General features: G+C 40.6%; 1 protein-coding gene across 4 annotated transcripts in view; it reads left to right on the top strand.

Annotated features, from left to right (window-relative positions):
• ELOVL2 (ELOVL fatty acid elongase 2) overlaps nucleotides 1–23,364 on the top strand; it is a 60,200-nt gene that overhangs the window by 27,386 nt on the left and 9,450 nt on the right. For 2 of the 4 annotated variants that reach the window (XM_070584056.1, XM_070584057.1), the window contains exons 2-5: nucleotides 4,830–4,893; nucleotides 14,961–15,054; nucleotides 15,437–15,624; nucleotides 19,806–19,883. In XM_070584056.1, the coding sequence (XP_070440157.1) occupies nucleotides 15,460–15,624; nucleotides 19,806–19,883 (243 nt within the window). In that variant the 5' untranslated portion in view covers nucleotides 4,830–4,893; nucleotides 14,961–15,054; nucleotides 15,437–15,459. The remainder of the gene's footprint in view (nucleotides 1–4,829; nucleotides 4,894–14,960; nucleotides 15,055–15,436; nucleotides 15,625–19,805; nucleotides 19,884–23,364) is intronic. The other 2 variants (XM_070584060.1, XM_070584055.1) reach the window with 1 other exon arrangement.

The raw sequence follows: 23,364 nt of genomic DNA, 5'->3' as shown, positions 1-23,364 counted from the left end.
GTAGGCAATAACTATTCTGATTGAATAAGCGTCTTTAAAGCGCTCTATAAAACTGTATCAACAAAATAGGACAAATACCAAGATCTTGAATCACTGGATTTTTATATAACATAATGCCCATGGTAAATACTAAAAACCACAAAATGTCTAAAAAATAAAGGAAAGAATGTAAAGAAGAAGGAATGAGTGAAAAAAGGAGGAAAGAGAAGAAGCAGGGGAAGAAAGCGAGGAGGAAGAAAAGGTGGAAAGAGGGAAGTAAAGGGAGGAAGGAAGGAAAGACACGAATAAAAGGCAAGAAAGGGAACAAGATAAGTACTGGACCAGAGAAAGGAGAAGAAGGGAAGAAGAAAAGGAAGAAGAAAAATGGAATCTAGAATCCTATCATTTATCGATCAGAGAAGGCATGGGCAGAGTTTTTGTGGTGGGGTTTATTTCTGCCTCACTTCCTGTCTTGGCCTCTATAGAATGGCCCTTAGTCATGGTGATAGTGATTCTGATCGCAAGACTGCCTTTGCTTTAGAAAATGTGAGCTATCCAGGTGTTCAGGATGAGGCCATCCCCACAGTGATCACAGAGGTCATACTTTCAGGAACAGACCAGGAAATGGCTTCCCATTTGAGATGTTTATGGTTTATGTGGAGCTCCAACTGATGCAGTTAGGGCTGGGTGGGAGTCCCAATCAGCATCATGGTGGCAAAACCCTAGGTGTGCCCTTCGTGGGTCTCCTGTTTCCCAAGTACTCTCAGAAAATGGTAGCTGAGGCGGGAGTGCATGGTGATCCCATCCACCAGCACTGGGAATTGTATGTCACATGGCCACTCATCTTTCTAGAACAAGTCAATCCAGTGAGTCTGCCTCAGATGGGTCACCCTCACCTGCGAGTGGTCATCCTGCTGGCAGTAGAACAAGGAAGAGGTGAGGATGGCAGTTCCAGTGGACGTGATGAGGTGGTGGAGGCTAGCTTGCTCTGGGGTGCTCTGAGTTATGGTTCTTTGATTAGATAGATCTGTATGTGGTGCACTCGATTCCTTCTGTAAATGCTATTTTCCATATGGAATCGCTTCCCTTTGGCATGAAGAACATCTTGAGCGTACCTTGTAGTGCAGTTCTGCTGGCTACAAATTCTCTCACTTATGCATACATGAAAATGTCCTTATTTCAACCCTCATTTTTGACGGATGTTCTGCATATTTTGAAGGCTATTTAGAGGATATCTCCATCCCTGCAACCCCCAAGCAACCACTGATTTGCTGTCACGTAGATAAATTCATATTTTCTAGAATTTCATCTAAGTGGAAACATAGAGTGTGTGCTCTTTTTTTTGGTCTAGTATCTTTAACACAGCATAATAATTTTGAGATCCATCCGTGTTGTGTGTGTGTCAGTTGTTCACTCCTTTATGTTGCTGAGTAGGGTTTCATTGTAGGACTACACTACAATTTGTCCATTCACCTGTTGATGGACATTTGGGACATTTCCATTTTTTAACTCCTACAAATAAAGCTGCCATGAATATTTGTGTACAAGTCATTGCATGGATATATGCTTTATTTTCTCTTGGGTAAGTACCTACAAGTGGCATTCAGGATCATATGGGGGGAGAATGTTTATGTTTTTACCAAACAGCCAGCTGCTTCCCGATGTGTTTATACCATTTACATTCTCACCAGCTGTGGTAAGTGATCAGGGATACACAATTAAATAAGGCCCTACTTCCAATCTTTCCATCCTTCAGCTATTGCTAAACACAGTCACAAATTGAACTCAAAGTTGCAGAACATGGACTTTCTGTTGTGGGCAAGGAGAAATCACTGAAGTTGTTCTGGAAGTGGGCTCAGAGTTGTTTGGCAGAGAGTTCTGTGGCCCGGAGAGTTTGGAGCTTAGTCTGGAGAAGGGAAGCTGTGGCCATGGCTAGGCGCTTCCCCTGGCTCAGAAGATTTTTTTCTAGAGGAAAAAAAAAAATCTTTGCCCACGTGGAGGGCTATAGCCAAAGAATGACCAGAGTGGGGCCTCTGAAGTGTGGAGTTCCGGACAGCACCCCTCTTGCCGAGGTTCAAGGGCAATACTATTCCCCTCCTTCCTAACCTGTCCGAATTCTAAACATCTTTAAAAACTCATCTTCAGTCCTCAATCCTACGATATCTTCCATCATTGTGCCTGTTCTGTGATCTCCTTCCTCTCAATTGTTTGCTATTTGCCTTTGTCTGTATTTCTTATTTTCTCAATTTGTCTACAAGCTTTTTTGTCAACCACTCTATCCCTTTTTTTTCATATGTCTGACAAAGAATTATATACGTAATAGCTGTTCAAAAATGCTGGTTGAATGAATGAAGGGTAGTTGGTTGTTGGTTTTTCTTAACTCTTAGGCTCTGGTGTTAGTCATGAGAAATTGTCCAGCATACTTTTACAGTTACACGTATAGAACCTAGTACACAGCTGTTAAGTCCTTGCCCAGGCTCTGGTCTGTCATCCTTTGCTAAGCGTTCATTCTTAGTTGACTAACGCTACTCAAACTCTGTGCTTACACTTAACGTTTTACTAATCCAGGCTAAATCTTAGTTTGTTCTTCTGATCTCATCTCATCGTTGTCTTTTTAGACTATATCCTTAGTAACTATATTAAATAACCCAAAAATAAAGAGAGAATTTTTTCCAGGCTTCTGATTTTCCCTAGCATTGGCTTTATTTCTGTCTGTCATATAAGTCACTAGAAACCCTGGCCTTAGACGTCTCCCGAATGAGTTGTGCCTCGATGTATTTGTATATGCTGACCGTTCCTGAAATCCTTGCTCTTTCCTTCTCCATCTAGATGATGTCCTGGTCTTTCAAAAGTCAGTGACAGCAGCATCTCTTCCTGGAAGCCTTCTTTTTTTAAGACATGCAAACTGAATGTCCTTCCTCTGTGTTCTTACAGCACATCTCTGTAAACTTCCCTCATCATATTTAAGGCGCTGGTACTGTCATTAGTGACTGAATTGTCTGTTGTCCTGTGTGAGGATGAGGACCATGTCTCATTGGGCTTTGTGTTTCAGCACCTCATGTGGTGCTGGCACATCATAATGCTCAGATAATCGGTTAATGAATCAGTAAATTAATGACTGAAATAACAGAACGTCCCTTGTTATTCATCTCTTTCATTCTCTGCTCTCTTGTCGTATCTCCCCCTCTCTTTTCTTCTGTTTCTACTTTTCTTCCACTGTGACTAAATTTCTGCAAGATGATAGAAATACTACAAGCTTTATGACCTTTAGTTAGAGTTTTCTTAGCTCTATAGATGTTGGAAAATGGATTTTGAACCTTAGCAAACAAACTGAAATGGTTTAAACATTTGCAGTGGATGTGGCAATGAAGGAAAGATTTCACTGGTATTTGCTGTGAGGCTGATGCATCAGTGAGGTTAACTTGCTTTGCTCCAGAATGAGAGGCCTCTGGACAGATATGCCCTGTTCAAATGGCAACACAAATCATATTTGGTCACACTGTGCTGTTGGGTAACTGACCTTTCTCAAATCTGGAGGTCTCCCAAAATGTCCTTCAAGGAAACCAAAGATAAAAAACCCTGTTTAAAAACTTCCAAGCTTGGTTTAACCCAGATACTTTTTACAGAAATATTATGAAATAATAAAGTTCCTAACACACTGGCCAGCAGTAGCAGGTGCACATAAATGTTAGTCTCTAATTCCCGTCCCCCTTCCCAAGCTACCGAAGTTCTGAAAGACCTAAGTTTCCTTGAAATTTTCTCAGGATCAGAATCACGGATAAGTAATAGGTCCAAATGGGATGTACCAATCACCAAACGTGTAGATCTTTTCAGATGCCGGTAAATTAATTCTCCTCTTTGGCACTTACACTTTCTTTGAGAATGAGATACTTTTGGTGTCTTGACTGCACTCCAGCTATTGACTATAGAGAAAATTCTCTGTGAACTTCCTTCCTGAACGCCGTCATACTCAACTCACAAATAGTCAGGGACCAACCCAGTGGTGCAAAATCCTCATCAAAGATACCTGTCCTAGGACAATTGGGTCGTGCTCTGTCTTTTCCTCCCTTTGCTTGAGGAGGTGCCAGACCTTTGTGGCATGGGTAGGGCACACCGTTACAGGTATTTTGAGCAGTGTAAGAGTAGACCAGCATGAATAGGAGCTAAGTCGAGGGAGCAGCCAATTTATTCACTGTAAGATTCTTAGCAGAAATTCTCCAGTCCCAACCTGAATCCAGTTAAAGTGGCAGTAACCAATGTGTGTACCCAAGTGACACGATTTACTGTAATAGTAAGTACATGTTACTGTACATTAAAAACATTTTGAAAGCAAATAGAACATAAAGTAATAGAAAAAATACCTGTAGTGCTTAATTTCCTTACTTGAAAAACAAGTCCTCTTTAAAGCTTTAAATTCAGCTCTGTGAAATAAATTCAGCTGAAATTTCATTTAGTAACTACATTATATCCTGTGAGTATAGACTCCCTGTTGCTTGCACACAACTCCTCTTAGTTGTAACAATGGAAGTTGCTTATGGAACAGCATATGCCTCTAAGCATTGTAGAGGGAAATGGAGTTAGGGTAATAACTCTTCAGTGTGTAAGTCTACCAAGACTGTTTTCCAGGCCTCCTCTTGCCTAAGCAAATGCAAGAGGAATTGTTTCCTTCAAGATCCTTACCAGCTTGTGAAAGGTGAGGCTGCACTTACTGGTCCACTTAAGTCTTTGTGGTCAAAAGTCCCCGAAGCTAGGACCCCTGGAGATTCTGTCAACTACACCTTGTCAGTAGCAGGGTGTTTTGAGAGTTCCCCAAAAAACCCTACTTAAATCATTTTTTTTAATCTTTTCAGGAGCATCTAAAAGCCTTTGATGATGAAATTAATGCTTTTTTGGACAATATGTTTGGACCTCGAGGTGAGTAAGCTTCTTGAGAACTTAACGTGGAAAAAACACAATTTAGTTATAGAAGAGGAGTCTGTCTCTTCTGGTGTCTTAAAATAGTATGATAACTAACATTTAGAGACTTCCTCCCCTCTGATACCCTGTCCCAGACATCCAGAAGATCCCGTTTCTCCTGCTCAGCCTCTCCTGAGATTAAAGCTCTGGGAGCAGGAAGCAGGAGCAGGACCCAGTGCCATGCTTTCCTCTGGGGTCTCTGGTTCCTAGAGCAGGTTGTAGCTTTCCTTCTAAACTAGGCTGCTGCTTTCTCTTCCCCTCTCCGCCACCCATTCGCCTTCCACCTTCCTCACAAGCACAGTCATGTGCCTGTGTGCATATGCCCTCATGTGTCTCAATTCTGTTTAAAGATTTGTGAGCTTTCTCTGCCCAGGGCCATTCAGTTGAACTTCTAAGGTCTGGGTCCTTCTGAGCCCCTCATCAGCCCTCTGTCACAGTCACTTAAGCACTGCAGTGACCTCCTAGCTAGGCTCCTTCCTCCACACTTGCCCACTTCCAGTCATCCATAAAGTATCAGCTGGCATAATATTTCAAAAGCCTAAATCATATTTGTGGTACTCTAGCTTAAAACTCACCAATGCCATCAATCCCAGTGCCCTTGGGATAGAAACCAAACTTCTAATCATGGCTACACACCCCTGTGTGTCCACCCCCAGCTACCTCTCCAACAACTAGTGCCATGCTCCCTCGCCCACTTTGGCAGAGCCATGCTAGACATGCTTTACTTCCTCAAAGAAGTGAAATGCCTTTGGATGCCGCCTTCGGCCTGGAATCCCTTCACCCTGTCTCCTACCCACCTCCAGTGTAGTCAGCCCTTCTCATGCTTCACTGCTTCCCGGCAAGGATGGTAGGGAAGTTTTCCCTCGGAAGTACGCCCCTCATTATTCTCGAGTTCAACCTCTGTTTCTTTCCTTCAGCTACTTTATTGTTATTAAAAACCCTTTCTCCCGTGAGGCCAGGAGTCATGACTGTTACCTCCAAGGCTTATTACAGTTCTAGGAACATATTAGGCGCTATATAGTTGCAAATAAATAAATTCTAAACAACATGTTTCCTTTTACTTGAGCCTTGCTGGTTGACAAAGCTGTGGAAAATGTACAAGTTTTTGGGTAGGGGGAGGAGGGAAATAAGGAGGCTTACCTGTTTCTCAAAATCTTTAAACAGAATCACTTAGGGATTATTTAGGCCACTCTCCAGTTTCTTTACGGGCTCCATAAACTTCTCCAAGAGTGACTGTTTATATAGTTTTAAAATAATGGTACTCTATGATTGTATAGAGCTTTTAAAAAAATACTTTCACATAGTCTTTGATTTTGTTTTTTTTCCATTTTATCCTTGTGATGATCTTGTGGGGCAGGCAGGTGGGCTATCTGCATCTCGTGACCCACTGTATCTGCTGCGTTCTCTGCCTCGCAGTTCTAGTGGGTGATGTGGAGGGCAGGGCCCTCTAACTTAGGCATGCAGGACTTCTTGGTGACTGTGGCTTTCCATTTGATCCTTCCGCTAGAGGGTTAAACAATGTTGTCTCCAAGCCATTCTCACTGAACTTTGCCATCAGTGAGGTCACCGGGGTCTGGAATTATGCAGCAATGGGATCAATTAAAGATAGAATTGCAGTTGTTTACTCAGCATGGGTCATTTCTGTGGAAGTTTCCTTTGGGGGAGGGAGAGTGTAGGATTGACAGTTGACAGCCAGATCAGGTGACCTGCACAATGACGGGGAGCCTAGCATGCAGGCCATCAAGAATCCCTTGCCCCCTCCCAAAAGTGTCACAAACTTAAGTTGACTGGCAGGCCGTCAAGTACACTTCTAGGTGTCCCCTAGTCTTTTCTGATTTTACCTTCATCATATTAGTACCATCAAGAGATATTGTTCTGGGCAAATACCTGACACAGATGCAGAGCTAAGTCCCAAAGATAATAAATGCCATTGCAAGTATTTGTTCTTATCTTTTCGTTGGGAAAATTATGATTCTCTTTAACAGCTGCAGCAAACATTTACAGGGCTGTGAGAAAAGAAAACGAAAAACTTCAGGTGCCATATTAGTTTTGCAATATGTGCTTCACTCAATGTGCCAATCGATATGTATTTAATGACTCTTTCCTCTCACCTCAGCAATAAGTGGATATAAAATATAAGTGAGACAGAGTAGATAGGTAAGACCTGGATCCTTGGCTCATGGAGCATGTACTGTGCTTGGAGAGGTAAAGCTAACACTCTGAAACAATTGGAAAGCAATGAAGTAAACCACGCACATTCATTTCCTACGGCTGTTGGAACAAGTACCACAAACTGAGTGGCTTAAGACGACAGAAATTGAGTCCTTCACAGTTTTGGAGGCAAGAAGTCTGAAATCAAGGTGTTGACGGTGCTGTGTTCCCTCTGAGGTTCTGGGGAAGAATCTGTTTCATGCCTCTCTCCTAGCTTTTGGGCATTGCCAGTAATCTTTGACATTCTTTGGCTTGTAGATGCATCACTCCGGTCTCTGCCTCCATCTTCACAGAGTGTTGTCCTCCTTGTGTCCCTGTATCCAAATCTCCCCTTCCTCTGAGGACACCAGTCCCTGGTTAGGGCCCACCAAATCCCATATGACCTCATCTTAACTTGGTTATACTTGCAAAGACCCTATTTCCAAATAAGGTCACAATCACAGATACCGGGAGTTAGAACTGAACACATCTTTTGGGCGACACAGTTCAACCCTAACACCATAACAGGAGCTACAGTAGCAGTTTTTTTCTTTTATTATTATTATTTTTTTTATTGAGTTATTGATAGGTTACAATCTTGTGAAATTTCAATTGTACATTAATGTTTGTCAGTCATGTTGTAGGTGCACCACTTCACCCTTTGTGCCCACCCCCCACCCCACCTTTCCCCTGGTATCCACTAAACTGTTCTTGGTCCATAGTTTTAAATTCCTCATATGAGTGGAGTCATACACAGATTATCTTTCTCTCGCTGGCTTATTTCACTTAACATAATTCTCTCAAGGTCCATCCATGTTATTGCAAATGGAATGATTTTGTTCTGTTTTGCAGCTGAGTAGTATTCCATTGTATATATATACCACATCTTCTTTATCCATTCGTCTGTTGATGGGCACTTAGGTTGCTTCCACGTCTTGGCTGTTGTAAACAGTGCTGCAATAAACATTGGGGTGCACAGGACTTTTGGGATTGCTGACTTCAGGCTCTTTGGATAAATACCCAGTAGTGGGATGGCTGGATCGTATGGTAGTTCTATTTTTAAGTTTTTGAGGAATCTCCATACTGTTTTCCATAGTGGCTGCACCAGTTTGCATTCCCACCAGCAGTGTATGAGGGTTCCTTTTTCTCCGCAACCTCTCCAACATTTGTTGCTATTAGTTTTAGATATTTTTGTCATTCTAACGGGTGTCAGGTGATATCTTAGTGTAGTTTTGATTTGCATTTCCCTGATGATCAGCGATGATGAGCATCTTTTCATGTGCCTATTGGCCATCAGTATATCTTCTTTGGAGAAATGTCTGTTCATGTCTCCAGCCCATTTTTTCATTGGGTTGTTTGATGTTTTGTGGTTGAGTTGCAAGAGTTCTTTATATATTAAGGATATTAAGCCTTTGTCAGATATATGACTTGCAAATATTTTTTCCCAGTTAGTGGGTTGTTTTTTTGTTTCAATCCTGTTTTCATTTGCCTTGAAGAAGCTCTTTAATCTGATGAGGTCCCATTTGTTTATTCTTTCTATTGTTTCCCTTCTCTGAGAAGGCATGGTGTCCGAAAAGATCCTTTTAATACTGAAGTCAAAGAGTGTACTGCCTACGTTTTCTTCCAGAAGCCTTATGGTTTCAGGTCTCACCTTTAGGTCTTTGATCCATTTTGAGTTTATTTTGGTGAATGGTGAAAAAGAATGGTCAATTTTCATTCTTTTACATGTGGCTTTCCAGTTTTCCCAGCACCATTTGTTGAAAAGACTTTCTTTTCTCCATTGTATGCCCTCAGCTCCTTTGTCAAAGATAAGCTGTCCACAGATGTGTGGTCTTATTTCTGGGCTTTCAATTCTGTTCCATTGATCTGTGCACCTGTTTTTGTACCAGTACTATGCTGTTTTGATTACTGTAGCTTTGTAGTATGTTTTGAAGTCAGGGATTGTGATGCCTCCCGTTTTGTTCTTTTTTCTCAGGATTGCTTTAGAAATTTGGGGTCTTTTGTTGCCCCATATGAATTTTAGGATTCTTTGTTCTAATTCTGTAAAGAATGTCATTGGGATTCTGATTGGGATGGCATTGAATCTGTAGATTGCTTTAGGTAGAATGGACATTTTAACTATGTTTATTCTTCCAATCCATGTACATGGAATGTCTTTCCATCTCCTTATGTCGTCATCCAATTCTCTCAGAAAGGCCTTGTAATTTTCATTATATAGGTCCTTCACTTCCTTAGTTAAATTTACCCCAAGGTATTTTATTCTTTTTGTTGCGATTGTGAATGGTATTGTATTCTTGAGTTCTTTTTCTGTTGGTTCATTACTGGAGTATAGAAATGATACTGATTTATGCAAATTGATTTTATACCCTGCAACTTTGCTGTAGTTGTTGATTACTTCTAACAGTTTTCCAATGGATTCTTTGGGGTTTTCTATATATAAGATCATGTCGTCTGCAAACAGCGAGAGTTTCACTTCTTCCCTCCCTATTTGGATTCCTTTTATTCCTTTTTCTTGCCTGATTGCTCTGGCCAGGACCTCCAGTACTATGTTAAATAAGAGTGGTGATAGAGGGCATCCTTGTCTCGTTCCTGTTTTCAGGGGGATGGGGTTCAGTTTTTGCCCATTGAGTATGATGTTGGCTATGGGGTTGTCGTATATGGCCTTTATTATGTTGAGGTAGTTTCCTTCTATGCCCATTTTGTTCAGAGTTTTTATCATAAATGGCTGTTGGATCTTGTCAAATGCCTTCTCTGCATCTATTGAGATGATCATGTGGTTTTTATTCCTCAGTTTGTTGATGTGGTGTATCACGTTGATTGATTTGCGGATGTTGAACCATCCCTGTGTCCCTGGTATGAATCCCACCTGATCCTGATGTATGATTCTTTTGATGAATTGCTGAATTCTGGTTGCCAAAATTTTGTTTAGAATTTTTGCATCTATGTTCATCAGTGATATTGGCCTGTAGTTCTCTTTTTTCCTGGTGTCCTTGTCAGGTTTTGGTATCAGCGTGATGTTGGCCTCATAGAATGTGTTAGGAAGTGTTCCATCTTCCCTAATTTTTTGGAATAGCTTGAAAAGGATGGGTATTAAATCCTCTCTGAAAGTTTGGTAGAATTCCCCAGGAAAGCCATCTGGTCCTGGGGTTTTATTCTTTGGGATGTTTTTGATTGCTGTTTCAATCTCTTTCCTTGTGATTGGTCTGTTCAAATTTTCTGCCTCTTCTTGAGTGAGCTTTGGGAGACTGTAGGAGTCCAAGAATTTATCCATTTCCTCTAGGTTATCCATTCTGTTGGCATAAGTTTTTTGTAGTATTCTCTTATAATCTGTTGTATTTCTGCAGAGTCTGTTGTTATTTCTCCTCGCTCATTTCTGATTTTGTTTATTTGAGCTTTCTCCCTTTTTTTCTTTGTAAGTCTGGCTAGTGGTTTGTCAATTTTATTTATCTTCTCAAAAAACCAGCTCTTTGTCTCATTGATCCTTTCTACTGCCTTTTTCATTTCATTTCAATAGTATTTATTTCTGCTCTGATTTTTATTATTTCTCTCCTTCTGCTGACTTTGGGCTTCATTTGTTTTTTTTTCTCTAGTTCAGTTAGGTGTGCTTTAAGGTTGCTTATTTGGGATTTTTCTTGTTTGTTAAGATGTGCCTGTATTGCGATGAATTTTCCTCTTAATACAGCTTTTGCTGTATCCCATATGAGTTGGTATGGCATGCTATCATTTTCATTTGTTTCCAGGTATTTTTTTATTTCTTCTTTAATTTCTTCAATGATCCATTGCTTGTTCAGTAGTGTGTTGTTTAGTCTCCACATCTTTGTGCCTTTCTCAGCTTTTTTCTTGTAATTAATTTCTAGCCTTATAGCACTATGATCTGAGAAGATGCTTGTTATTATTTCAATTTTTTTAAATTTGTAGAGGCTTGCCTTGTTTCCCAACATATGGTCTATCCTAGAGAATGTTCCATGTGCACTTGAGAAGAATGTGTATTCAGCTCCTTCAGGGTGGAGTGATCTATATATGTCTATTAAGTCCAATTGTTTTAGTTTTACATTCAGCTCCACTATTTCCTTGTTGATTTTCTGTCTGGATGATCTGTCCATTGATGTGAGTGGGGTGTTGAGGTCCCCTACTATTATTGTGTTGTTTTTAACATCTTCCTTTAGGTCTGTTAATAGTTGCTTTATGAATCTTGGTGCTCGTGTGTTGGGTGCATAGATATTTATAAGCGTTATTTCTTCTTGATGAAGTGTCCCTTTGATCATTATATATTGTCCCTCTGTGTCTCTCTTCACCTGTCTTATTTTGAAATCCACTTGGTCTGATATGAGAATTGCAACACCTGCCTTTTTTTCCTTGCTATTTGCTTGAAGTATTGTCCTCCACCCCTTCACCCTGAGTCTGTGTTTGTCCTTGGGGCTGAGGTGTGTTTCCTGGAGGCAACAAATTGTTGGATCTTGTTCTTTAATCCATTTTGCCACTCTGTGTCTTTTTATTGGAGAGTTCAATCCATTCACATTGAGAGTGATTATTGATGCATGTGGACTTAATGCTGTCAATCTGTCGCTCATTATCTTGTTTTCCTGTGTTTCTTTTCCTGTGTGCTTTAGACTATCCATTTAATACTGCAATTTCTTATGCTGGGTTTCTTAGATTTTTCTTCATCTATGATTTGTGACTCTGTTCTGTACTTTATTTTAGTGTCTACCTTGAAGTTTGTATTTAGAATCTCGTGTATAATATAGTCTATTCTCTGGTGGTCTCTTACTTACTCGACCAATACTGATTTAGACCCTTTGCTCTTCCCCTCCTAAATAATTATTTTCATTTTTTATTCCAACTCGTCTTATTAATTTGTAGTTAGAGTGCTAAGATCGTCCTTGTTTTGGTAGTTTCCTTATTTTTACCCTAATGCTATAGTTGAATATTTGCTATCCTGTTCTGGTTCTATCCATCGGTCTCCCTAGTCTGTGGCTTGTGTCCCCTTTCTCCCTTTTTTCTTTTTTCAAGTATGAGAGCCTTCTTGAGGATTTCTTGTAATGGAGGGCTTTTAGTTACAAATTCCCTTAACTTTTGTTTGTCTGGAAAAGATTTAATTTCTCCCTCATATCTGAAGGAAATTCTTGCTGGATAGAGTATTCTTGGCTGAAGGTTTTTATCCTTTAAAGCTTTGAATATATCACTCCATTCTCTCCTAGCTTGTAGGGTTTCTGTAGAGAAATCCGCTGACAGTCTGATAGGGGCTCCTTTATAGGTTATTCTCTTTTTTTTCCTTACTTCCCTGAGTATTCTTTCCTTATCATTCCTATTTGCCAACTTTACTATTATGTGCCTTGTGGTGAGTCTTTTTACATTGACAAATCTAGGAGATCTAAAACCCTCCTCTACACACATTTCTCCGTTGATCCCTAGATTTGGGAAGTTCTCTTCAATAATTTCATTAAGTACACTTTCTGCTCTATTTTCCTTTTCCATATTCTCGGGAATTCCTATGATCCTTATGTTCTTACTCCTCATTGAATCCATTATCTCTCAGAGATTTTCCTCATTTTTTTTAATTCTTAGTTCTCTTTCTTCCTCTGTCTGGCATCATTCAGCCTGTCTGTCCTCGATTATGCTGATTTGCTCCTCTATATTGTCTACACGGGCATTCAGGGAATCCATATTCTGTTTTATCTGGTCCATTGTGTTTTTCATCTCAAGTAATTCTGTTTGATTCTTCTTTATGATTTCAATCTCTTTTGTGAAGTAACTCCAGAACTCGGCTTGTTTCTCTTTCTCTCTACCTCATTGAGTTTTTTGATTATAGCTGCTCTGAATTCATTATCACTTAGTTTACCTAATTCCAAGTCCTCAGGACTTAATTCTGTGTTTTTATTGTTTTCCTTCTGGCCTGGGGCTTTTATAAATTGCTGGATGTTAGAGGAGTGGTTTTTTTGAATGGTGGTAGAATTCAGTTGCAGTTACAGCCTGTCGCCACTAGATGGGGGTCGAGAGCGGCGTGTTAGCTCTCCGCCTTGGGGCAAGATGGCTGCGCCCACTGGCTTTTCTGGGGGGCAAGGGCTGTTACTCACACACGCTGGTCTGGGTTCAGATCAGTTCTGTTCTCTGGTCTCCCAAGGCCCTTGATTTATAGGGTCCCCGTGGACGGAATCTCCCCCCCCCCCCCCGCCCCATCAGCGGGTCTCCACTGAATCAGCGGCAGGAGTCCTGGATGATCCCCCGGTCGCGCGGCCCCTCCCCCGCTCCTTCCCCACCCGCACCGCAGCGATCGCAGACTCTAGGGGAGGGAGCGATGTTCTCTCCTACCGTTCCAGCGCCTCCGAAGGTGTAAAGCTAGGTTTATGATCTCCGCCTTCTTGGTATTGTAGGTCTCTAACGAGCTGGCATTATGTTTCTTCTCTGAAATTCAGTTCTTCCAATCTTTTGCTGTATTTTGGAGGGGAGAGAATCCCGGGTCAGCTCACGCCGCCATTTTGCTCCGCCCCTTCCTACGGTAGCAGTTTAATGCAAGTTATTTGACTTTTTCACCTCTGTGGCTCAATTTTTCTCAACCATAAACTGCAGATAGTACTTTTACCTATAATAAAACTGTCCCCTTGACTGTGGTGATGGCATCACGAGTGTTTGCATATGTCCAAACTCATCAAATTGTACACATTAAATATATGCAGTTCTTTGTATATCAGTCATATACCTCAATAAAGCTGTTAAAAAGTAATATCACCTACATAATAAGATTGCTTTGAGAATTAAATAGGTTAACACGTGAAAGGCTTTAGAAGAGTGTCTGGCACAGATAAGTGCTCAGTAAGTGTGAGTTATAATGATAGTGTTATAGCCATAGTAACAAGTAAATTATAAAATAATAATCATTATTTTGTAATGCAGACGAGGAGCTGTAGTTACAAAAGAACAGGAGGAAGTGGCTGCCGCCCTCTGCAGGCAGGACTTTATCTGGGCCCTAGAGGAGTAGGAGGATTTAGATGTGGAGACGAACATTTGGAAGCGGCAGAGAGCACAGACTTGTATGGCACGTGATTACCAGCTAGCTATAGAAAGCTGATATCTGTTAGTCCCATGAATGCTGAGAAGGGCACCTTTCTTATCTTTATCACAAATGAGAGTTTACAGAATAAGTGATGGGACAGTTAGAGCTTGAGAAGGCACTTTGCTCGTAGAAGTGGAACTGTCTGTCGGGCAGGGTGGTTTAAAGAGAGGCTGGGGATCAACGGAGTAGAGTAGAGAAGAAAGAGGGACTGGACTGTGGGAGAACCAGAGAGATCAAGAAAAGAGCATTATCTGCTGGAGAAACCAGCTCCTTTCACCTCTATTTATGGAGATTAAAAAGCAGCATGCAATTTTTTATAATTCTGGGCCAAATCATTTTCTTTCTTTAAACAACAACAAAAAGAGCAGAGTAGAGAACAAAAATTATTTTGTGCCTACAGTTATTTTCAGGTATTACTAATTGTATTATAGATCTATTATGTGTGTTTTACTTAGGTTTTTACATTTTCACTCTCCAGTGTAAGGCACACTTGATGTGTCCAGGTTCTTGCCTCCTGGCTGTTTGTACTTCTAGTCCATGGTCAAGTTTGGGTCCTTGGTTTTATTTTCTGCTCTCAGTTCTGAATCATCAGCTCTAAGGCTTTGCCTTCATCATCTTCAACTTCCCGCACTTGCCGTTCTGTAATCCCATTGCGGTGTTTGGATCTGCTGAACTCTAAACCTATTCCTGGTTTAATGCACAAAGATCATAAGCAAATGCTGGGGAGGGTGGGTTTCAGCAATTAGAATTCAGTGTCAATGTCCCTTCTCTCCTGCCTACTCAGATCTCCTCCACGGGAAGCAGCAGCAGGTCTAATGGGCTGGGAGTCAGATGTGAATTGAAATCCTGACTCTGCTGCCGATGTTGTCTGGCATTTTGTAAGTTACTAAAGCTTTCTGAGCTGTTTTTTCATCCATAAAATGGCCTAAGAGTACTTACTTCATATTTTTGGGTTAGGGTAAATACACATAAAAACTGTTCCAAAGTAGACGTTCAAGAACCGTTACTTCCCACCTTTATCACTTTTCTGTGTCACACAGTGTTCTGCTTAATTCCTGTTTGCTCCATGAAACCTTCCTTTACTATTCCAGCCCCACTGGTTTCTTCTTCTGAACCATAACCCAAATCCAGCTTACTTAATGCTGTGTCATGGTGTTCCCTGATGTATTTGGTATGTACAGATGAAACATATGTGAAATATCTTATAACTAAACAGAAATGTTACTCTTCAGGATTCTCACTGTTTGTGTTTCTTTTCAGATTCTCGAGTCAGAGGATGGTTCATGTTGGACTCTTACCTTCCTACCTTTTTCCTTACTGTCATATATCTGCTTTCAATATGGCTGGGTAACAAATATATGAAGAACAGGCCTGCTCTTTCCCTCAGAGGTATTCTCACCTCGTATAATCTCGGAATCACACTTCTCTCCCTATATATGCTGGTAGAGGTAAGTATTTATGTAGCTAAAGCTGGAGTCCGGTAACTGAGTGATTTCTAGAAGCAGTTAAATCTAGCATACCGGAACTATCCAACGTTGCTATCGATACTGTTCTTTAAGATCTCAAGAACTTGTTCCAGCATTTGATATTCCTTCCCAAAGTCCTAGAAGTCTTTGTTTCTAACTTGGATTTTTCTTATTCCAATTGAGGGCTATTTCTTTAGTCCTTAGTCTTTCATTATAATTTAAAATCATAATTTAGATCTGAAAGGGCCTTTAAAGAACATGTTGTAATTTTATCCTTTTTCAGGTTATGATACTGAGGCTTAGAAAAGTTATATGATTTGCCTGAGAATAGACAGCTATTGTGTAACAGAGTCCTTTTTTAAATTAAATAGCGAATGAAGTTAGTCTGACTGAAATACAAATACATAGTCCCTTCCAGAATACTCCCGCATCTTTGGACACTGACAGTGGCATAGCTGTTCTCAGCACTAATTCTGGAGGCTGAGTTGACATCCCAGCTCAGCTCTAGCTGCCCTCGTGCACTCCCCATTCCTGTGTCAGGTGCCAAACCCAAGAAATTTTACAAGAAAAAGAACAAGTAATGATTCCCCTGCCCATCCAACCAAAGGTTAGTTTACCAAAATACAAGGGAAGATCTAAAAGGGTTAATAAAGCTGCTCTAGCGAGCAGCCCCAGAAAGAAAAAGAGAACAAAACATAACAAAATCTTTTTTAGGGAAAAGTTAGGATAAAATCATTCATGTAAGTTATAAATGTCTGATGACAGGGCAGGGATAGTTCCCTTCCTGGTGCCCTTGAATTCTCAAAGAAAATAAATCCTTGCCTAAAATATAGGTCCTCTCACTGATAGAATTTAATCTGTGCATTAGTCTAATATGCACCATTCTAATAATTGTTAATAACCATTACCTTAAACGATTGTAATGAAAGTCTAATAATGGAATTTTAGGCATCAGAGCACAGAAGATGGAATCTGGGGTCAGGAAAAGAATGCTCACAACTTGGAAATCATATCACACAGGTGCTCACTAATTTACCTGCCTCTGAAAGGGGAATTTTTATTTTAGGTTCTCTACCAGGTGAATTTTAGTTCCCTAGATGAGCTTGCAAGATGGTAATTCATGGGGTTAGTGTCTCTTTATCACAAAGGGAAAGGTACTCTTCCCCAAATTGTTTTCAGAAGTGGCAGCTGCGTCAGGAGGGCCAGCCTGAAGGTCTGACTCCGTTGGAAGCTCCAATCCCTGCTGGAAGCTGGGGGGTAGTGTCGGAAGACCCAAACTCAAGTGTCAGCTCTGTCACTTTCTCTGTAGTTTTAGAGGAGTTACTTAGACTCTCTGAACCTTAGGCAACTTATCTGTAACAAGAAGATGTGCTATTTGTCCTACTTAACTCACGAGTGAGTTGTAAGGGTTTATCAGTCTGTTTCGCCAGCTTCCAGTGAGTCCCTTCTAGGTGTGTGAACTGCACTGAGCCCAGGGGATGCCAAGGTGGGTAAGACATGGTTTCTGTACTTGAAGAGCTCACAGACCAGCACAAGGAGGACTTAGTAAATGTGAAAAGGCTTGGTAAGTTTTAAAGTGAGTATCAGTCACCATCAACAGGAACAAGAACAACAGTTTAGTATTTGAACAACCAAGTAAATGGTTTCTGTGTTTTTTAGGGAGAACATGTGCACCGAGCTCATTCCTGCAACGAATTGTGTCTGTTTCTCTTCTCACACTTTTATGTCTCTTGATTCAAAATCACTATGGTTGATTGCCTCCCAGTCTCCCCTGGTTGTAAGCTTTCAGGTCAGGCATCAGGTTTTTTCTCTGACTCTTTTGGGGTATGCTTAATAGACACTAGTCGAGTGACAGGTTGATTTAACCTTGCTACCCTGTTATGCCCCGGCCAGATGTTTGCTTAGGCCAGGAAGTTACTGCTAAACTTATTAACGTTCTTTCAACAAATACGTATTGATTTCTTACACTGTTTCAGATTCTATTCTAGATTCCACAACAAAGCCTTTGCCCTAGTGTGATAAAGAGTGATGGGCTGGTGGTGGGGCAGGAATGCCTCTCTGAGGAGGTGATGTTTGAGCTGAGACTGAATGATGAAAATAAGCCAGGAAATAAAGATCTGGGGAGAGCATGTTGATGCAGAAGGAGCAGCAAGTGTAAAGGCCTTGGGGCAGAAACAAGCTTGGGGTGTTCAAGGACCATAAAAGGAAGCCATGTAGGTGGGACCCAGTGGACAGAGGAGAGAAGGATTCAAGATGAGGTGGAGAGGTGGCAGATGACATAGAGCCTTGTCAGGGATTTGGCTTTTATTCTAATTATAACAGAAAGCCATTGTGGAGGATTTTAATGAGGGGAGTGATATGATTTCCCTTTTAAAATAGATTATTCTGGCTGCTGCATGGAAAGTGTACTATGAGAGTGAGTTGGGGGCAAGAATGGAAGCAAAGAGTCCAGTTAGGAGACGAGTGCAGAACTAGAGTCAGCAGATGCTGGAGGCCTGGATTAAGGTGGTGGAGATGGGGAGAAGCCAGTGGATTCTAGACATATTTTGGAGTGAGTTAGCCCACAACTCCTTAAGGCTAATCCTGTTTGACAGCCTGGTTTCCTTTTCTTCAGTACATAGGTTGGATGGCTCCTGTACACCAGCGCAGCTAGGGGATTAGGAATGGTCCAGGGGGCGGCCGATAGAGCCTCCAGTATTAAGATAGGCTGCTTAGTTCTACTACTTAGTTATTAAGTTGTCAAGTGCTTCTGCCCAGGTGCCACAGGTGTGGGGGACAGCCTGGATAAACCTGACTAAAGAAGGAAATGTCATGGGGTAATAGAGAATACGGCCTATCCTCTCCCACTACTTTATTGTCAGTAAACAAAGTAGAGACTAGAGCCCCTTACTACAAAACTACAGCCTGACCATAGAGCTTTTCAGTTAATCTTTCTGCAGAAAGTTAAACAGCTTTCTTATTTTGCAAAATGCACCAACATACAAATTTTCATATACTTTTAGGTTTTCCTAGATCCCCTCTAGCCTATCAGTGGTTCCCACTTGGGAACCAGGCACATAAAGCTCTGGGGAGGGTGGGGGATAACCTGATTTGTAATAGACCCTATCAGGAGAATTCAGTCTGTCTTACTTTCACTAGATTCCTTTTCATGACAATCTATAATTATCCTGATGTTAACTGGAAGGTGCTTTTGTTGGAAGGACAGAGAGGTGGTAAGTCAGGATGGTGGAGAAAAGACTCACCGAAGTTCTAAAGCATCCTAAATGTTTTGAGTAGTTCATCTCTTTAATGTCCAGTTCATTAACATCCCATCCCTCCCTGCTCTGCACATGTATTTTAACCATTCTATACCTTTATGCATTTCTGATAAGCAACAGAAAATAGGCTCTTGCATATAGTATAATACCTTATGTAAATCAAGTCCAAATGCCTTATATTCTAGAATTTTAAGTTTCTTCAGTAATAGTGGGAAAGAAAGGAGAAAACTTCTTTTGCGGAATTTTCTACAAAGAATGAAAAAGCTCATTTTCTTATGATGTTGTGGAAAGAACACTAGACAAGGAAGTAGAAGGTCTGAATTCCAGTTATTGCTCTACCACTTTCCAGCCATATAAGCTTGAGCAAGTCATTAACTCATCATATATGTATTGAGCGCTTTCTGTGTGTCAGGCATCGGGCAAGGAACTGTAGATACAAAGATGAGCAAAAGAGGAGGCATAGATTTTATGGAGCTTTTTGTTTTTTGTGCATAATGGAGAATATAGACATTAATCAATTATAATCACACAAATGATTGATTACCATGTAGCATAAACAGAATGAAGAAAACAGTTTAAGAACCTTTCTGAGCCCTGGCTTTCATATCTGTAAAATGGTAAATATGTACCTCATAATATAATTGATGATAAAATAAGATAAATATTGATATATAAGCCAATATAAAGGATAGAAATATATTAATTAAGGAATATAACCATTGATAGCAGTTTGACAGCAAGAATTAAATCCTTTGATAATGTGTGTTTGAGGACAGGATCGAGTCAAACCCCAATTCTTGGAGATTTCTACTTAAACCTTGAGTAGATGCCAGTCGGAAACATGAATGGCAAATTCCGTTTTGTCCAGGCTCTTGTGTTGATTTCCCCTTCCTGTTTCTCTGGCAGCTTGTTCTCTCCAGTTGGGAAGGAGGCTACAACTTACAGTGTCAGGATCTTGCCAGTGCGGGCGAAGCTGATATCCGGGTGAGTCCTGAGAAGTAAACCAGCTATCTGCAACCATTTCTCACTGAGGGGAGAGAAGGCTTTCCCCTTCCAGATATGAGGGTGGGGGCTGAGATTAGAGAAGAAAGGGACTCCTGTTCTCATAGAAATGCTTGGTCACAAAGATGTTTTCCAAATGTCCAACTATGGGGACTGGCTGAGTACACCATGGCATGTCCACGTAATGGTTCCCTTTGCAACATGGAGTGAGGACGACCCCTACACTGGGGCAGAATGATCTCCAGGACATGTCTAAGTGAAAAAAAGCAGCCTGCAGGCCACGTTCATGGTATAGCAGCTTTTGTGCAAGAAATGATATGAATATATGTGTGTGTGTATTTGCTTGTGTTTTTAAAAGAAACATCTGCAGAATAAACCAAAAGCTAAGAAAATGTTTTGTTTCCTTTTAGGGGAGGAAACAGGATAGAGGGGATAGGGATGGAAGCCAGACTTCTCTGGATGTGCTTTGTATGTTTGGTTTTTGACTCATTAAGTGTTAGAAAACAAAATTAAATTTAAACAGAAAGTAACGCAGCCTCCCCCCAAAAAACATGGAAATAAACTAATATAAATGAATCTACCCATATATTAAGTTGGTGACATAACCATCTAAAGAATGATTATTTCAAGTGACTTTAAAATACAGTGTTTTGACTGGACATCCCTGGTGAGATATATCTTAACAGTATTCAGTAATTTTTTGTTTGCTATTACTAATAAAAATATTGTATTGCTTTTTTGAGACTTATAGGTACACTGAAGGATAAAGTAAGTATATAATAATATCGTTACAACTAATATTTGAAACAGAGAAGAAAAGAGATACCAATAAAAAAGTTAAACTAAAACCCAGTAATCATAGACTCAAATAGGAAATATCAGAATTAACTTTATTCTTTATAAAACCAAAACATGTTTTTTAGCTGTGTACAGAAAAGCCCTTGTTTATGACAACCAGTACAACGAGCAATGAAGTGTGCTCTCTAAATATAATTTTTCAGCAGAAGGGATTAGGATTCTTAGAGAATTGGCCAGTTCCTGGTTTGGGGTGGGAAATGTACGTAAGAAGAATCTAGGACATCTTGTGACAGAAAGTAAGGAAGCTGTCCAAGACTGCTAGGGTAATGACAAAAAGATAGGAGCCACCTTGAAGAGACTTCTACTGCTAAGGATGGGACAGTCTGAGTATCAAAAAGATAACTGACCGGAGTGGATTGAAACATTTTAAATTTATTAAAAACCATGAGTTTAAAATGATCCAAAGAAAAGCCCTCATTGTTACCTTTTGAAGGTTGCTAGAACACCGGCTCATTCTAGAAAACAAATTAAAGGGAAAGAATTAAACATTTATCTTGGCTTTTATATGTGAATTTCCAAAAAGATAAAGAGGAAGAGTTCTTCTCTATAGAAGAGAAAAATGTATAAGTAACAAGAGAATTAGAAAATCAGTGTTTTGCAGCTCCTAGTGAAGTAATGGACCCAGACAGCAGTCATCTGTAAATGGTAAAACTATTGGGTGAAAGTGATGGAAACTTCATAAGGATTGAATTAGGCTGTCAACACCTGGACTCACTGATTGTCTGAATGTCAGTGGAATAGCCAGAGATTATGTGCCCCTTGATGTGAGGCGATAGGAAGTACACAGAGCAACCCATGAAGTACTCTTGCCAAAAACCTTAAACCTGAATCCAGCCAAGCCTCTATATCCCATTGCTAGTTACAGAAAATGTGGGCGATGGAGAAACAAGTTAGATAACACTAGGAAGAAACACTCATCCAAATCCATGATGTTAGGCAAAAATTGATCTGGTTTTTTTTTGCTGAGAAAGATTGGCCCTGAGCTAACATCTGTTGCCAATCTTCCTTTATTTTGTGTGTGGGACGCTGCCACAGCATGGCTTGATGAGCAGTGTGCAGGTCCACACCTGGAATCTGAACCCATGAACCCCAGGCCACCAAAGTGGAGCATGTGAACTTTACTATGCCTTCGGGCCAGCCCCTTGATCTTGATCTGTTTTTTTTTTTTTAAGAGATAAGAGACATGAAAGAAAAAGGAGGAACAAGGAAAGGGAACTATTACTGAGGAGGAGAGACTGAAGAACCACGTCAAACAGATGCAAGCTGGCCCTTGTTTGCATCCTCATTTAGACAAATCAATTCTAAAAAGACATTTTTGAAAAAGGGAGATTTGAACATGGACTAGGCTATTAGAAGATATTAAGGAAACATTAATTTTATCAGATAAGATAATGTCATGGTGGTTATGTTAAAACAAAACAAAGTCTCCCCATCTTTTAGAAGGCTTTATAGATAAAATGACATTTTGGATCTGCTTATAATGCTACACTTGCACCCAAAAAAGTGGTGGGAAATAGAATTGATTCAGCAATTGGGGTCATATTGAAAATTTTGAAGTTCAGTGGTAGATACCAGTGGGTTTGTCATACTGATTCTCCCTGCATTTGTGTTTAAAAATTTCTGTAATAAAAAACAGATTATTAATAAGAGAGATGGTAGAAACCTTTTAATTAAAATCTTTAGGATAAACATTTTAAAACACCTACAAAGCAATAATACAAAACAGTAAGCACCTGTTTTATTTCTAATATATTGTCATGGACCAGTGCACTTGGGGATATCACACAGTTCTCTAGAGGTCATTGTATTTATTTCTGGTTTAATATTTTCGAAGGTTATTACTCCCTCAAACATTAAGATGGATGCTACCACACATTATGGTTATCTTCTTGGGAAGTAGGCAGTAGGGCGTGATAGTCTAATTTCAAAGTTCCTGTTATACTGTCTCCTCGTGTGTTTAACTGTTAGCACCTTTAACTACGGCGCTTCCTGTCGATGAGACTGTGTAAGGGACTAGGAGGGGCAGGAAGTGGTGATCGTGGCCTGCTGCTGTCGGTGAGGAGGGGAGCATCTCGATTTTTAGTCTTTTCTTGGAAGAGACATGAGAGAAGTAGTCGTAGACTGCTCTGGGTAGTATGATATTCCAGATGAAACATCTGTGCATCAGAGGCATAGAGAACAGTGAGATCTACTATCACAAACAGGAGTGCTCTCCTGTTGAGTGCTAGGCACTGAGCAACGGGGAACAAGACAGTCTCTGCCTGCAAGTGACTTACCGTCTATCGGAAAAGATAGATTCATAACACTAACTACCCTTTGTTATGGTTATTGATAATAGAGGCAGGAAGTAGTTTGGGAATACAAACGAAGAAACAGTTGATTCAGCCTGAGGAAAGCAAGGAGAGGACTAGGTAGAGTCCCAGGGAGAAGGGGGCGTTTACGAGGAGTGTTAATAAAGGGTGACTAGGTACATGCCAGCCACTAGGGAGGAAGGGGAGTTGGATGCAGGGAGAGGAGTATTAAGAGGCACGGAGCAGAGAGGGCAGCGGGGCTCCAGGGGGAGCCAACAGCCCACTTTAATAGCATGCAGGATGCCTTGGGGTGT

The sequence above is a fragment of the Equus przewalskii genome, chromosome 19 (assembly GCF_037783145.1).
Source record: "Equus przewalskii isolate Varuska chromosome 19, EquPr2, whole genome shotgun sequence".
NCBI classification, from domain to species: Eukaryota; Metazoa; Chordata; class Mammalia; order Perissodactyla; family Equidae; genus Equus; species Equus przewalskii.
Note: the sequence above shows the minus strand (reverse complement) of the source record. Positions and strands in the feature narration are given on the sequence as shown.